General features: G+C 37.0%; 1 protein-coding gene across 1 annotated transcript in view; it reads right to left on the reverse strand.

The window, feature by feature from the left end:
* The window catches only part of TAOK1 (TAO kinase 1), a 110,116-nt gene that overhangs the window by 47,874 nt on the left and 44,703 nt on the right, over positions 1 to 17,539 (reverse strand). Inside the window, exons 2-6 of the mRNA XM_010861382.1 lie at positions 15,788 to 16,009; positions 7,366 to 7,437; positions 3,809 to 3,910; positions 2,515 to 2,560; positions 1,870 to 1,966 (exon numbers count right to left, since the gene is read on the reverse strand). Of these exons, the coding sequence (XP_010859684.1) occupies positions 1,870 to 1,966; positions 2,515 to 2,560; positions 3,809 to 3,910; positions 7,366 to 7,437; positions 15,788 to 15,919 (449 nt within the window). The 5' untranslated portion in view covers positions 15,920 to 16,009. The remainder of the gene's footprint in view (positions 1 to 1,869; positions 1,967 to 2,514; positions 2,561 to 3,808; positions 3,911 to 7,365; positions 7,438 to 15,787; positions 16,010 to 17,539) is intronic.

Here is a 17,539-nt window from a genome sequence, read left to right on the forward strand (position 1 = left end):
AATTAAGTCCAAGGATAATCTCTCAATTGGGGTAGAATTAATTAAGATCTAAAATAGAACACAAAAAATACAAAATTCATACTAAGTAACAATTTTGTAAAAGAGGAGGCAAAACAGCAATAAAAGACAGAAATTCAGGTGATTAAAGTGTAAAGTCTATATTTGAGGTCCTATTTATTGGTACAAACATGCTTTTAAATGGCTTTAAAAATTAAATTTAAATAGCTGACCACTCCTTTACAACGGTAAGATTTCTGAGCAGTCTACTTAATGTCAAAGAAAAAAAAAAAAGAAAAGCATTTCATGTCCCCAATCATTTTGAAACCTTAGGATAGTTTTCCTAACTAAATATGAAATGAAAACAAACATTTGCATAATGTAATATCCATGACTGTAGAGAATTACGGATATTTATAAAATGGGACTGTAAGTCCAATGAGCACCATAACATACAATTATCCTTTCAAAAACAGAAAAACTAAGTTCTTAAGTACTTACTATAGTACAGTTCTTACCACAGTACTGTAGCGAACATAAATTAATCTATGTTCCTTCCATTCATTTCTTTTTTTAAATGAAGGGGTACTTTAGGGAATTCTCTGGTGGTCCAGTGGGTAGAACTTGGTGCTTTCACTGCTGTGAGCCCAGGTTCTACCCCTGGAGGGGAACTAAGATCCCACAAGCCGCTAAGTGCAAAGAAGTTAGGTTATAATTCCAAATCTTCTATTCACTTATTTACTAGTATGGAAATTTCTCCTGGACCTTACTCTAGGACCTGATGCTACTATAAAGTTTAATATGCATTCCCTGATTCACATATATAATCAAAACATGCTAATTTTCTTCTAAAATAGGCAAAACTAATATCAACGCTAAAAATGCATTATAGAATTGCTTAAAGTTACTATTTATTATAAAGGATCATCGAGGATTAATACTCAAAAGCATAAAAAGTATTAAGTATCTTTTATTTATCCAGAGCATGGAATGAATGGAATAAATCTGGCATTATCACTTACCAGGAATTCAGAAGATCCAGGTTTAGTTCTAGTCTAAATCTATCTGGCTTTGTAAACTTTGAGAAATTAGTCACAAAATGGGAGAGCAGTTTCTTATAAGACTATGTAACCCTTATTGTCCTTTCCATTCCCCAAATTAAATGACTCCACAATTAAATTTCTACCACAAATCTATAAAGCGTACAATACAGGCAATATTTAAGAGATATTAAGGTTTGATTCCAGACTATCCGTACAAAGTGAGTATGCAATAAAGCAAGTCATATGAATTTTCTGGCCTCTCAGTGCATATAACAGTTATGTTTACACTACAGTGTAGGCTACTTAGTGTGCAATAGCCTTACTTTAAAAAACAATGTACATAACTTAATTCAAAAATATTTTACTGCTAAACAATGCCAAAACAATCATAATGGTAACATCAATGATCACTGATCACAGATCACCATAACAAAAAGGATGAAAAAGTTTGAAATACTGTGAGAATTATCAAAATGTGAAATATAAAGTGAGCAAATGCTGCTAGAAAAATGGCACTGAAAGACTTGCTTGACACAAGATTGCTACAGACTTTCAATTTGTAAAAACAAAATATCTGTGAAGTGAAATAAAGCAAAGCACAATAAAATGTATGCCTGTACTTCAGAAAGTCTGGCATCATGTATAGACAAAGATAAAACTTATCTTAAACAGAGAGATCAAGTGTACCAGTATGTTGTTCTTAACATGGACAAGAAGAAATGCTTTTATTTGGCTATAACCAACAAAATTTCAGGGTTAGTAAGTTTCAGGGTTGGTAAATACAACAAGTCATTGCTTATTAGTATGTAACAATTTTCAAACTACTTACCTATGGATCATGGTATGAGAATGTAAGTAGGCTAATCCCTGGAGAGCACCATGTGTAATTGCTGCTATTTCCACTTCTTGTAATGGCTTTTTGTGAACTTAAAATTAAAAAAGTTATTTGAAAATACTTTTTATTTTTCTTTAAAAATAAATATAGATACCTAATATATAGGGCAATTTTTACAAACTAACAGTGTGCAAGAAGGGATATTCTCCTCAAGATAATAAAATAAGCCTACTGAACTTTACAACTTGTATATAGCTGTACCTAGCTGTGTAAGTATAGTTCACAGCCAATTCTGTCTAACCTGACAACAAATAAGCAATTATTTGGTGACTACAAAAACAAGAATAATAAATGTTCTCCCTTTATTCTCATATACCTTCACTGTGAATAGAAGAACAGATTAAGGTGAATGACAAAGAATAAAAAAAAAAAACTTAAGTCATAATGAGAGAAAAAAATCACTTTTATGCTACTATATAATATTTAATGACCACAGTGCATATTATGCTGAGAACATAGAAAAGTTTAAGATTTTTATTCTTTCTGAAAAATTTGTACGTTATTTTTTAGAAATTTCTCATTGAATTCTCATTTTATTGTGCTAATATTATTTTTTCTTAATAATTAAAGGAAACCTACCTTCTAGTAAATCTGAAGCAGATCCTAAACAATATTCCATTACAAGCTACATGGGAAAAAAAGTTATGAAAGCATTAAAATATATTATTAAAAAGATTCTATTTGAGATTAAATAAATTTACCAAAGAGTTCAAGAAGACAGCTTAAAGCAAAACAAATCCTAGTCACCATTTACCTTAAAAAAATGAATATTTATGTATTTAGTAATTTGTCAAATGTGTAAGTAGTGTTAATGGTACATTTACCAACATACAATTACTTGTACAAGATGTGTATTTCAGATATAACTACTACTAAAATTATAAAGGAATATACATACGCTGTTACTATTAATCTATAGTATATAGTATGCAGCGATACTGAAAATTGCTAGGAAGCAAAAAACTGTTCTCTGAACAAAGCTTAGGTTACAGTTAACGCAAACACAGAGCATCTTGAGCGATGCTGTGTTGAGCATCTTGAGCATCTTGACCTGGCACATAGAAGAGCATCTCTTCTATGTGCCAGGTAAATCCTCATAAATACCTTATGAGGTAGACCCTATCACTATGCTTATTGTACAAATGGAGAAACTTGAGAGACAGAGAGGTAATCTCCCCAAAGTCACTTTAAAAAAAAAAAAAAAGTCAAAGTTTTTTTTTAACCACAGCCTTTTATTTGAGTACCACCACGACCACCATCAAAATTAAACTGGATGAAAATGCACCCAAGATTACAAATCTAAGTTCAGTATACTAAAATGAAAATTAATTGTGAATTACTAATTACTCAAAATAAGGAATCATTCTTATTTAAAGAAAATTTGCCTTTCTCTTAAAAGATACAGTTATTATGCCCACACTGCTACAATATTACTACCATTATCACCTGAATGGTAACAATGGGGCAAAATTAATTCCCACTTCTTCTAACAAAGTGTCTCAACTCTCTAACATTAGTATTATTCAGCCAAGGAATCATAACCAGTTCAAATTTCACCAGGACTCATCAGGACTTCAACAAGATCTTTGTGGTTAAACAGATTACATTTATGTCAAAGATATGCTAGATTTCATCTTCAAATAACAGAACTGCTTTCACCAATGTTTGATAAACCATTTGAAGAATGATACTACTAAAAATGTCTGAGAACATTTTACCAGGTACATAAAAAGTTAGCTAAATCTCTGCAATAAATTTGCAAAACCTGTATTATCTTCTTTGCCTAGGATTCTAGGAAAAGCTGCTCTTCCTCTCAATAAGAACTAACATTTCAGCCAACTAAAATTATAGCAAGGGGAAAGAATATACCTACCCATGCTGTGTGCTCACGTAAATAGCAGCCTTTGTATTCTATACTGTTGGGATGTTTTATTCTTTGTAGAAACTTGACTTCCTTAATAATATCCTGCCATTTCTGTGGGGAGAAAAAAAAACAAATAAAGGAAAAAATTATGAACAGCTGCTTTTCCTTAGCAAGTTGTATAAGAAAAAAATAATTATTAGACTAAGATGGGTTATCAAGGACATACAACTTTATTTGTAATATTTAAATACCAAAATAATAAATTAGAAACTTACGTTTATACAGTATATAACTCAATTTACACAACTTACAAATTATTCCATTCAGGGTAGGACAAATTTTAGTTTTGTAAAATGTACCATCAATGGGTCTTATTAAAATTTTACAATCACACATCAGATATATTGATGAAAACTATATACCATATTTAGTGATTTTTCTTCAAAAGTTCAACTTCCCTTTCTTAATTGTAGCTTTTTGGTGTATAATTTACATAGCACAAAGTTAATCTATTGTGTTTTTGGCTTATATTGTCTGCCAAACATTAAGGTTTAGTTTGCTTTTTAAATTCAAATGAAGATTTTAAACCCCTAAGTGCACACCTTCTAAAATAAAATGTTAGAGAATAATTCATTACTATATGGGAAAGTGGAAACAGTGTCAGACTTTATTTTTTGGGGTTCCAAAATCACTGCAGATGGTGATTGCAGCCATGAAATTAAAAGATGCTTACTCCTTGGAAGGAAAGTTATAACCAACCTAGATAGCATATTGAAAAGCACAGACATAACTCTGCCAACAAAGGTCTGTCCTAGTCAAGGCTATGGTTTTTCCAGTGGTCATGTATGGATGTGAGAGTTGGACTGTGAAGAAAGCTGAGCGCCGAAGAATTGATGCTTTTGAACTGTGGTGTTGGAGAAGACTCTTCAGAGTCCCTTGGTCTGCAAGGAGATCCAACCAGTCCATCCTAAAGGAGATCAGTCCTGGGTGTTCAATGGAAGGACTGATGCTAAAGCTGAAACTCCAATACTTTGGCTACCTCATGCGAAGAGTTGACTCACTGGAAAAGACCTTGATGCTGGGAGGGACTGGGGGCAGGAGGAGAAGGGGACGACAGAGGATGAGATGGCTGGACGGCATCATTGACTCGATGGACATGAATTTGGGTGAACTCCAGGAGTTGGTGATGGACAGGGAGGCCTGGCGTGCTGCAATTTATGGGGTCACAAAGAGTCAGACACGACTGAGCGACTGAACTCAACTCAACTGATACGGGAAAGTTCAGAGGGGGGTGGGGGGGAAACAGTATAAAAACATTTTCCTACATATTTTACTAACAGCATTCCTCAATGACACATACCAAGAAATACACATAAACCTTCAGTTATAAGCTACTCCATGACAACCTTAGACACTTAGGCCATGTCCTAAACATAGTTACTCTTAAGAAGCAACCAGAGAACTCTAAGAATACAGGATACTAGGTCCATATCCAGAGACTCCAGAGGTTTGGCAGGTGTGGGATAGGAACTAGGAAGTCTATTTTTTGTCCTTGTTTTAGTTTTCAATCTTTATCATTGACTCGGGCCATATTTTCAAAGCCAGGGAAACTAGCATAATAGAAAACTTTAGAAAATATTTTGTACTAGAATGTAAGACCACATAATTCCAATGTTATTTCATAAGCCCTCAACAAAATAAAGCAAAATATGTTCACAATTTTTATATAAAATGTGTAAGATATAAATTCTAAACTCAGAAAATGTTTCCACAGCTTTCAAATTTCAAAGATAGTTGACACTTTTAAAACAAAACAAAACCCAGTATTTTTTCAGTGTAAAATAATGTCAAGAAGGACATTAGTATTAGATGAGAATAGATGACTTCTAAATGAAACTTTTTATTCTAGGTGTGACTAATCAAACAGATTCCAATACAGTACAAGTGCACCTATGAAAGCTATTTCTAAAGTTGTGCTACAGAATGGAAAATAAGAGACAGTAACCGTGTAAGAAATTGAGTTTTTTAGGTATCAAAATGATGGAACAGTAATATAATAGTGTTGTTGTACTCATTGTATGATCACCACGAAAACAAGATTTATCATAAAATAATGAAATTCCAAAAACGTAGAAAACCAAAATCTTTAAAAGTTAAAGACTGATCCAGCAATTCCAACTCTGATCAAACACCTAAAAGTCTGTACAGAAACTAAGGACTCAAAAAAAGTATTTGCATGTTTGCTGCTGCTGCTGCTGCTAAGTCACTTCAGTCGTGTCCAACTCTGTGCGACCCCATAGACGGCAGCCCATCAGGCTCCCCCGTCCCTGGGATTATCCAGGCAAGAACACTGGAGTAGGTTGCCATTTCCTTCTCCAGTGCATGAAAGTGAAACATGAAAGTGAAGTCGCTCAGTTGTGTCTGACTCTTAGCGACCCCATGGACTGCAGCCTACCAGGCTCCTCCATCCATGGGATTTTCCAGGCAAGAGTACTGGAGTGGGGTGCCACTGCCTTCTCCGAACCTATGTTTATAGTGGCATTATTCACAATAACAAGGCAGCAACAGAAACCTAAGCATTCACTGACAGATGAATGGATGGATAAACACACACACACACACACTCACAGGAATATCACTCAGCCTTAAAAAGGATGGAAATTTTGACACATACCACAACATGGATAAACTCTGAGAACATTATGTTAAGTAAAATAAGCCAGTCACAAAAGGACAAATGCATGATATCACTTACATGAGATACTTAGTCAAATTCATACAGACAGAAAGTAGAATAGTGATTTCCAGGGGCTGAGGGAAGGAGGGAATGGGGAGTTGCTGTTTAATGGGCAAAGAATTTTAGGTTTTTAAGATGAAAAAGAGCTCTGGAGATGAATGGTGCTGATGGATACAAAACAATATGAATGTCCTTAATGCCAGTGAACTGAATACTTGAAAATGATTACAATGGTAAATGTGTTATATGTATTTTACCACAATTAAAAATAATTATGTTGAAAAATTAAAGATTTACAGATCCCAGTTTTTAAAAATAGACTATATTCCACAAAATAAATTCATGCAATTAAATATACTGAAAAGCACTAATCATAATATTAATGAACTAAAGTATACTCATCGTAGTATTAATAATTGTATTTAAAAATTTTTTCATACTAGTTTTTTATAATCAGCCCTTAATTTCCAAATCATTAAAAAAAATTACATACATATAATTTACTATTAAATGCATCTTATCCTAGTTTACTCCTTTAGAAACTGATAATCGAATAATATATTATACCACAGTTTAAAAAAATTAGAAACTGGGGCCAAGTTGGGAAGCTTCTAAGATGCCAGTAATGTGCTGATAATGGGCTCTAGGGACAAGTTAAATGGGTACACTCAGTTTGTGGGAAAAAAAAAAAAAACAGACTGAGATGTATGTTGTATTTGTATGTACTTTCAGGTACGTTATACTTTTAGAAAAAAGTTCAAAATATCCTCAATTAAAAATAGCATGTCTTTTTCTAGCATGTGAATAAGAATGTAAATATCTCACTTACCTCAGTGGACTGCTTTCCACTGTAAGACATTTTCTTAATAGCCACCACTTCATTGGTGCGTACATCTCGGGCCTTAAAAAAAAACAAAGAAAGGATTATTGTAAAAATTAACAATCCGGGCAATAATTTCTTTGAGAATAAAAGCATTCATAAGCTACCTGTCAAAAAGGACATCAAAACTGACTTTGAAGAACATTAAAAAACACCACCAATAACCATATAGTGAAACTTATCAAATCATCCAGGAGCTGGTACTTTGGAAAGAAATATAAAGCAGGGTTTAACTTTCAGAGATCTATTTAAGGAAAAAACAGAAATTTGAACAGCACTATAACAAAGAGACAACATGAGACTAGTGTATATACATATAAGCCTATGCTAACCAATTTTGAAATTGCAATGAAATGGACAATTTTCTAGGAAGGAATAAATTACTACAACTGATCTTAAGAAGAAAATATGAGTAAAAGAAACAATGGTGGCAGACTGAAAAGAACATCAATGAACTATCTTTAAAGTACTCTTGAGTGGGGAATTCCTTGGCAGTCCAGTGGTTAGGACTCTGTACTTTCACTGTGGAAGGTGTGGGTTTGATCCCTGAAGTCCATGGAATTCTCCAGGCCAGAATACTGTAGTGGGTAGCCTTTCCCTTCTCCAGGGGATCTTCCCAGCCCAGGGATCGAACCCAGGTCTCCCACATTGCAGGCAGATTCTCTACCAGCTCATCTACAAAGGAAGCCCAAGAATCCTGGAGTGGCTAGTCTATCCCTTCTCCAGCATATCTTCCCAACCCTGGAATTGAACCAGGGTCTCCTGCATTGCAGATGGATTCTTTACCAACTGAGCTATCAGGGAAGCCCAAATAAAGACCAGAAAACTCTAGAAATTTTTTAAATATTATAGAGCATTAGAAGAATTTTTCATTTGGATAAAATACACTATAATTACAGAAATACAAAAGATTTTTACTAGAAAAAATTTCATAATTTACCACACTTTTGTAAAGGGGGAAATAAATATATAAGCACTTCATAAATGCTGAAAATGTAGAAAGGGCCCCACTCTAAATACATTCAAATGCAAAAAAGGCCACATTCTTAGAAAACACAAATTAGAAATGTAGATTCTTAACATGATGAAAATGAAAGTCGCTCAGTACTGTCCAACTCTTTTCGACCCCATGGACTATACACAGTCCATGGAATTCTCTAAGCCAGAATACTGGAGTAGGTAGCCTTTCCCTTCTCCAGGGGATCTTCCCAACTCAGGGACCAAACCCAGGTCTCCCATATTGCAGGCGGATTTTTTACCAGCTGAGCCACAAAGGAAGCCCAAGAATACTGGAGTGGGTAGCCTATTCCTTCACCAGGGGATCTTCCCCACCTAGGAACTGAACCACGGTCTCTTGCATCACAGGCAGATTCTTTACCAACTAAGCTATCAGGGAAGCCCTTTCTTAACATGATAAATCACCTCTATTGTAAACAACTATTAATCAGGCTTAAGACAAGACTGCTAAAATGCTATCACAATTCTTATTTAATAGTGCTGAAGTCAGTCTGAAAAAAAGTAACAAAATATAACAGGAAAGAACTAGAAGTTCCAGTTTCTATTTAACTAGAAAAGAAAAACCCAAACTCCTATGTGTTAAAAAATTATACTATACATTAAGAAGGTACATGAGAATAGCTGCGAAATAATTAAAGTGGATTCACTAAAAGCATCAGAACCATCTCAAAACATCTTTTGGAAGAACTCATCTTCAATTCAAATTTTAAGGAGTTTCCAAAGATAAAACTTCTAAATTATTTTACGGTGATGGCTGCTAAACTCATATTTACTGATAATGATTGAAATGCACACACAAAATCGGTGAACTTATGGTATATAATTTATACTTAAAAAAAAGACAGCACATCTGTAAATTATTTCTCAAGAGTGGCCTGAAAAAAAAAGACTCTGTTAAGTGGGCCTTGGGAAACTTACTCACATTCCAATTTCAATTACCAGTGAATTGGTTAGGAAACTGGCACTACTTATTGTAATGGGTGAATCAGATCTATCCGCAGAAGCTCTGGCTTGAATATATAATAAATTTATTTTTTCAAAATATTCTCTGCTTATCTAAGAACCCCTTTATTTTAATCAACATTTCTAAACAGCTATATTCCTTTCTTTTGTAACAGGTGAGATATACTTTACATACCATACAATTTTGGCATTTAGAATATTCACTACATGCAACCAACACTACAGTCAATTTTAGAACTTTCATCACCTCAAAAACAAAGTCCAAATTGTTCATTTAGAAATAGTTAAAATGGTAAATTTTGTGTGTATTATACAATAAAAATCTTCTCCATTAACAAAAAAAGATAGAAACTCCATACCCTTTAGCTAACACCCTCCTGGTCTTTTCTCTGCCCATGCAACGCCAAGCAACAACTAATCTACTTTTCTGTCTCTCTAGAGATTTTGCCCTTTCTGGACATTTCATATAAATGAAACCAGGTAATATGTGGTCTTTTGTGACTGACTCTTTTCAAGATTCATGACTAATGATACTGAGCATCTTTTCATGTGCTTCTTAGCTATTAACACATCTTTCTTGGAGAAATGTCAATTCAGACTTTTGCCCATTTTTAAATTAGATTGTTTTTTGATTGATTTAAGAGAGTTCTTTACATATTCTAGACACAAGTCCCTTATCAGATTATGGATATATGATTTACAATTTTTCTGCTCCTATTCTGTAGGCTGTCTTTTCACGACTTTGAAGCATAAAACTTTTTATTTTTGATTATAGTCAATTTATTTTTTTCTTTTGTTGCTCATGATTCTGGTGCCACATTTAAGAATCCTTTGCCTAAACTAAGGACATGCAGATATACCCCTGTATTTTCTTCTAAGAACTTTACAGTTCTAACCGTGACATTCAGGTCTTTGATCCATTTTGAGCTAATTTTTCTATGCTACGAGGTATGTGTGAGGTGTGTGCATGTTTGTGCTCAGTTGCTTCAGTTGTGCCCAACTCTTTGTGATCCCATGGACTGTAGCCCACCAGGCTCCTCTGTCCATGAGATTCCCCAAGCAAGAATACTGAAGTGCACTGCCATTTCCTTCTCCAGGGGATCTTCCTGACCCAGAGACTGAATCATCTCTGGGTCTCCTGCACTGGCAGGCAGGTTCTTTACCACTAGCGCCTCCGGGGAAGCCCAGGCTACTCTCCAGTTGCGGTGCACAGGCTTCTCATTGTGATGGCTTCTCCTGTGTTGTGGAGCACAGGCTCTAGGCACATGGGCTACAGCAGTTGCTGCATGTGGGCTGAGTAACTGCAGCTCACCGGCCTAGTTGCTTGGTGGAATGTGGGATCTTCCGGGACCAGGGATGAAACCGGTGTCCCCCTGCATTGCAAGGTGGACTCTTAACCACCAGACCACCAGGGAAGCCATAAACTGCTACACTTTTAACTGGCCAAAGCTTAATTTAAAAGTGGGTACACTAAACACCATGTAGTATTCTGGACTGGATTCTAGGACAGAGAAGAGACAAACCAGGAAATGTAGAAAAACTCGGGACACCAGTTCGATCCCTGGTTGGGTAACTAAGATCCCACATGCCATGGGGCAACTAAGCCCATGTGCTGCAACTACTGAGCCCATGTGCCCTAGAGCCCACATGCCACAACTAGAGAGAAGACCGCACTGTGCAACAGAAGATCCCACAGGCTACAACAAACACCTACTGCAGCCAAAAGTAAAAAAAATTATTTAAATAATAAAAATAAAACCCCACATAATAAAGAATACATAAAATAACACATTATAAAATAATTACATTCATTTTATTGATATAAATAATATACATTATTAATAAATAATACATGTTAAATTAAAACATGACTATTAATAAAATCCAAACATAGTAATGACAGAATTCAAATTAAATGACCAAGTTAAAACGAGATAGGACTTTTATTTATTCGTGTTTTTAAAAAGCAAAATATAAAAATATTAAATGTTCGTTAACATGTTTTCCTTCCCTTCAGGATCACATATCTTGCTTACTTATCATGTCTTACTAGTTCCTCTAATCTAGAACAATTTCACAACCCTTCTTTGTCTTTCATGATACTGGCATTTTTGAAGAATATACAATGGTATTTTTAGAGAATGTAACTAAACTTGTGCTTGTCTGACAGTTTTTCAAGATTAGATTCTGATTATACACCCCTGGCCAGAACACTAGAAGAATATTGTGCCCTTCCCAGGGTATCTTATCTGGAGGTATACAATGTGTCCATTCCTCACTGGTGTTACCAATTTTACTCACCTACTAAAGGCATTGTCTCTGGTTTTCCAAAGTGTATAGTTAAAGTTACCATTTCCTACCTTGTATCTAACAAGCAATCTGTGGAGAGATACTTTAAAACCATGTAAATATCTTGCTCATCAAAAATTTCCCTTAGATTTAGCAAACACTAAAGCCCCAAACAAAATGACAGTTCACTATGATGATAACAAAATGCTGATTCCCCCCCATAAACACCTATGCCATTCCCTTCACATGTATCAGTCAGGCATTCTATTTTAAGGAAAAGCTCTCCCTTTTCATCCATCCATCCTTCTCTATCATGGAAATTATGAATTCCCTTTTTATTAAATGGGTATAATTCACTACTATCTTTATACTGATGTTCAAATTCTTTCAGATTTGGCCCTCCAAGCTGGCTCCATTTTCTTTCTGACAGGCCCCATTTTCTTTTTCCTTTTTTTTAAAGCACTTTTTAGCTTTCTGATACAGGGTCTTATAAGGCTTATCTTTTATGTTCCCTGCCCCTGCAAGAAAATGATATATTTCTCCAGAAAGCCTAGATGGGAGGTGAGTTTGGGGGAAAATGGATGCATGTGTATATTTGGCTGAATCGCTCTGCTGTGCAGCTAAAACTATCACAATATTAATTGGCTATACTCCAATATAAAATGAAACGTTAAAAAAAATAACCTACATTTGGAAGAAGTCTCACAGAATATCTACTGAACACTGGCAGAAGACTTCATACAAAACAAACAAAAAAAGATCTCATACAACCAAAGTTGCAAGAATGATCACCATGTAACAGGGTAGGGTGAATTTTAAAAAAAAAGGAACTGGGACAGGACTTGTGCCCCTGAGGGTGAGCTATGAAAGAACAAAGTTCCCTCAGTCTGGGAATCCCCTTCACTTCTTGGGAGATGGGCTGGGACAGACAGTGAGCTTCACAGGCTCAGAGAGAGAGTCCAGCAACCAGCCTGCAGGAGACAGGGCAGGCAGAGACCAGCACAGATGGTCCTGGCCACCTCCCTTTACTCCACACCCCAAAATGCACATCTGGGCCCCAACAGAAATCACAAAGGTCTGTCTAGTCAAAGCTATGGTTTTTCCAGTAGTTATTTATGGATGTGAGAGTTGAACCATAAAGAAAGCTGAGCGCCAAAGAATTGATGTTTTTGGACTGTGGTGTTGGAGAAGACTCTTGAGAGTCCCTTGGACTGCAAGGAGATCCAACCAGTCCATCCTAAAGGAAATCAGTCCTGAATATTCATTGGAAGGACTGATGCTGATGCTGAAGCACTTTGGCCACCTGATGCAAAGAGCTGACTCTTTCATAAAGACCCTGATACTGGCAAAGACTGAGGGCAGGAGGAGAAGGGGGTGACAGAGGAAGAGATGGTTGGATGGCATCACTGACTCAATGGACATGAGTTTGAGCAAATTCCAGGAGATAGTGAAGGACAGGGAAGTCTGGCGTGCTGAAATCCACAGGGTCGCAAAGAGTCGGACACAAGTGAGGGACCAAACACAAGTTAACACACATGTAAAGGGACAGGCAGGGCCCTACCACAGCAGCCTCATTTTCTAGGAGCTCACAGTAGATGTGGCCCCACCTCTATGAGCTCAACACTGGTGGATTCACACTGCTACTGGCAGCTTTGCAAGCTCAGTGTCTGAGGGGCGTTACGGGGGATTACTGGTGCTTCCAAAGATGGGGAGGTCCAGTATTGGCAACTGAAGGATTTGAGGGCACAGGCACACAGAGGCAGAGCCTGGGTCTGGACTGATTCTGTAGCCCCCATGGCAGGTCCAGGTGCCTGATTGTGGTGGATCTCCCCAGTTGGTTTTGTGAGCACAGAACCTGAGGGATATCCAGGGTGACGGCCTGTATTCCTCAACTGAGGTGGGGCCAAGGGTAGTGCCAACTACAGTGTACTTTGTGAGTGCACACAGCAGGCTGCACCACAGAGCCCACTTCCTGGTGGACAGCTTCTGTGGAGGAATACACAGTGGCTGCACTCCCAGCAGAAGCACCCCATTCCTACCTACCTCATACCACAGCTCAGAAACCAATTTGGGGGCTTCCACTGCAATAACTGGGAAGCAGACCTTAACTCCAACAGGGCTGTGACAATTACAGAGCAAACAGGAGGCCCTGCTCAACATCCAGTGCACTATCAAAAGGATAAAAGTCACCATACACCGAAGAAAGACGTGGCAGGCATCTGTATTAAAAACAGTCCCTGGGCCAAAAATATCAGACTCACAAAGGCTACATAAGGATGCTCTCACATAATGAAAAGGAAAAAGAAATACTATGTGAGCATTAGCCAAGGAAACCTATCAATAATATCAAAAGTAGATTTTTAAAGCAAGAAATACTGTAAAAGGTAAAGAGTGAAATCTTAATGGTAATGGGACAATTCAACAAGATACAGTATGTCTAAATTTGTATATTTCTAGTAACAGATTAGAAATGTAAAAAATAAAACAAGATGGAGCTAAAAGGCAAAATAGATATCAGTGGAGATTTTGAAACACCTCTTTCAGTTACTGACACAACACACAGACAAAAACAAACTAGTAAAATCAAAAGACTCAAAAGATCTGAAGACTATAACCTACAAATATTAGCTATTTGACATACATAGATCATCACACCAACAAAATTTTCCAGTGTACACACTAGAAGAAAATAATCACAAAAGATACATTGACTGATCAAGTAACCCAGATACACAAGGAAATCCTGAAAACTCAATTAAAAAAGAATACCCAATTTTCAAAAACTGGATGTAATATTTGAACAGATACTTCCAAAGACATGTGAATGGCCATTAAGCCTATGAAAGAGAGCTCAACATCACCAATCATTAGGGAAATTACACATTAAAACCTAACTAAAATACCATTATACACCCATCAAATTAACTCCAAATGACCATCAACATCTAATGCTGGCAAGGATACATACACTGAATTCTCATACACTGCAAATGGGAGTGTAAACTTTCTACTTAGTGAAAAAAGTCTGGCAATTGGCCATAAAACTAAATATACACCTTCAACAAATCTTGGGTAATTACTTAGAAGAAATGAAAAATTGGGTCCACAAAAAGACTTTTGTGGACTTTTGTAAATAAAAAAATCTTTAAATTCAAAAATGTTATTAAAAACAAAGGACATCATGTATTAATAAAGGTTCAATACATCCAGAAGATATAATTCTAAACATTCACATACCTATGGACAGATCATTATGTATAGACAGTTCTACAATAACAGTTGGAAACTTCAACTGTTATTTAGTCACTAAGTCATGTCCAACTCTTTTGCTACCCCATGGACTGTAGCCCATCCAGGTTCCTCTGTCCATGGGATTTTTCAGGCAAGCATACTGGAGTGGGTTGCCATTTCCTTCTCTAAAAGATCTTCCCAACTCAGGGATCAAACCCACATCTCCTGCGTTGGCAGGCAGATTCTTTACCACTCAGCCACCTGGGAAGCCCTGAAGACTTCAATACTCGAAAGGAGAGGACAACCAAACAGAAAATAAATAAGGAAATAGAGGACTTAATAAACCAACCAGATTTACAGAATGCACATTCTTCTCAAGTGCACATGGGATATTTTCCAGGATAGACCATGTTGTGCCAAAAACCAAGTCTCAACTGATTTTAAAAGATAGGTATCATCCAAAGTATCTTCTCTGACCTCAACGGGATTAAGTCAGAAATCAATAACAAAAAAAGGAAAAAAAGGAAAATTCACAAGACTGTAAAAATTAAACAGCATACTTTTAAACCAATGTACCAAAGAAGTCATAAGGCATGGTAGAAATACTGAGAGTTAAATGAATAAAAAAATACAACACATCAAAACTTATGGAACCAAGTGAATGAAGTGCTCAGGAGGATATACATTCATTCCCATTTTTTAATAAGCCAAGAAACTCAATAACTAAAACTACTGTCATATTATATACACACAGCAATACAAGTGACTATAAAATGAACTATGGCCTCTGTCTCTTTATATTATTATTTTTTATTTTTCCATGACTGAATTTTAAGTAGTCTGGTCACTGACTTAAGCCTTTAACACTTACAAAATAGACTGCTCCAAAGCTTCCATGGCCAATTTCTCTGAGATCTGTGAAGAGCTTCTCTGGATCTTCTTTGAAGAAGAGCTCTGCAATTTCAGGGTCCTTCAGGCTGCCCGCACGGTTGGTTGATGGCATCCTGCTGGGCAATCAGCTGTCTGATTCTAATTTTATACTGCTATCCCAATCCTTGGTTCATCTGTATGAATGAAGCCACGCTGGCATAAGCTATTGTAGAGAAATAAGAGAAGAAAAAAGTCAGGAAAAGCTGCTAAGAATAATTTGTATAAGATCATTTTCTGATAGCATATATAAAGTTACTTCAGACTGAGAATTTCACTGAGAAAGAAGTGTGATCTGCTAGTTCTGCTGCTAAGTCATGTCCGACTTCAGTCGTGTCCGACTCTGTGTGACCCCATAGACGGCAGCCCACCAGGCTCCCCCGTCCCTGGGATTCTCCAGGAAAGAACACTGGAGTGGGTTGCCATTTCCTTCTCCAATGCATGAAAGTGAAAAGTGAAAGGGAAGTCGCTCAGTTGTGTCCGACTCTTAGCGACCCCATGGACTGCAGCCTACCAGGCTCTTCCGTCCATGGGATTTGCCAAGCAAGAGTACCAGAGTGGGGTGGTGCCATTGCCTTCTCCAATCTGCTGGTGCAGGAGTTCCTAAATCTGGCTCATCATCACAATCACCTGTGGGGCTTAAAAAAATAAAGGATTCCTATATGCAGGTCAGGAAGCAACAGTTAGAACTGGACATGGAACAACAGACTGGTTCCAAATAGGAAGAGGAGTACATCAAGGCTGTATATTGTCACCCTGCTTATTTAACTTATATGCGTACATCATGAGAAACGCTGGACTGGAAGAAACACAGCTGGAATCAAGATTGCTAGGAGAAATATCAATAACCTCAGATATGCAGATGACACCACCCTTATGGCAGACAGTGAAGAGAAACTAAAAAGCCTCTTGATGAAAGTGAAAGAGGAGAGTGAAAAAGTTGGCTTAAAGCTCAACATTCAGAAAACTAAGATCATGGCATCCGGTCCCATTACTTCATGGGAAATAGATGGGGAGACAGTGCAAACAGTGTCAGACTTTATTTTTGGGGGGTCCAAAATCACTGCAGATGGTGACTGCAGCCATGAAATTAAAAGACGCTTACTCCTTGGAAGGAAAGTTATGACCAACCTAGACAGCATACTCAAAAGCAGAGACATTACTTTGCCAACAAAGGTCCGTCTAGTCAAGGCTATGGTTTTTCCAGTAGTCGTGTATGGACGTGAGAGTTGGACTATGAAGAAAGCTGAGTGCCGAAGAATGGATGCTTTTGAACTGTGGTGTTGGAGAAGACCCTTGAGAGTCCCTTGGACTGCAAGGAGATCCAACCAGTCCGTTCTAAAGGAGATCAGTCCTGGGTGTTCACTGGAAGGACTGATGCTAAAGCTGAAACTCCAGTACTTTGGCCACCTCATGCGAAGAGTTGACTCATTGGAAAAGACTCTGATGCTGAAGGGTTGAGGGCAGGAGGATAAGAGGACGACAGAGGATGAGATGGCTGGATGGCATCACTGACTAGATGGACGTGAGTCTGAGTGAACTCTGGGAGTTGGTGATGGAGAAGGAGGCCTGGCGTGCTGCAACTCATGGGGTCGCAAAGAGTCGGACACGACTGAGCGACTGAACTGAACCACACATAGGGTAAGCATTACCAGACACACAATTTAAAAATTAAATAAATGTTTACATCTTAGAA

The sequence above is a fragment of the Bison bison genome, unplaced genomic scaffold (genome assembly GCF_000754665.1).
Source record: "Bison bison bison isolate TAMUID 2011002044 unplaced genomic scaffold, Bison_UMD1.0 scf7180017864472, whole genome shotgun sequence".
NCBI lineage: Eukaryota > Metazoa > Chordata > Mammalia > Artiodactyla > Bovidae > Bison > Bison bison.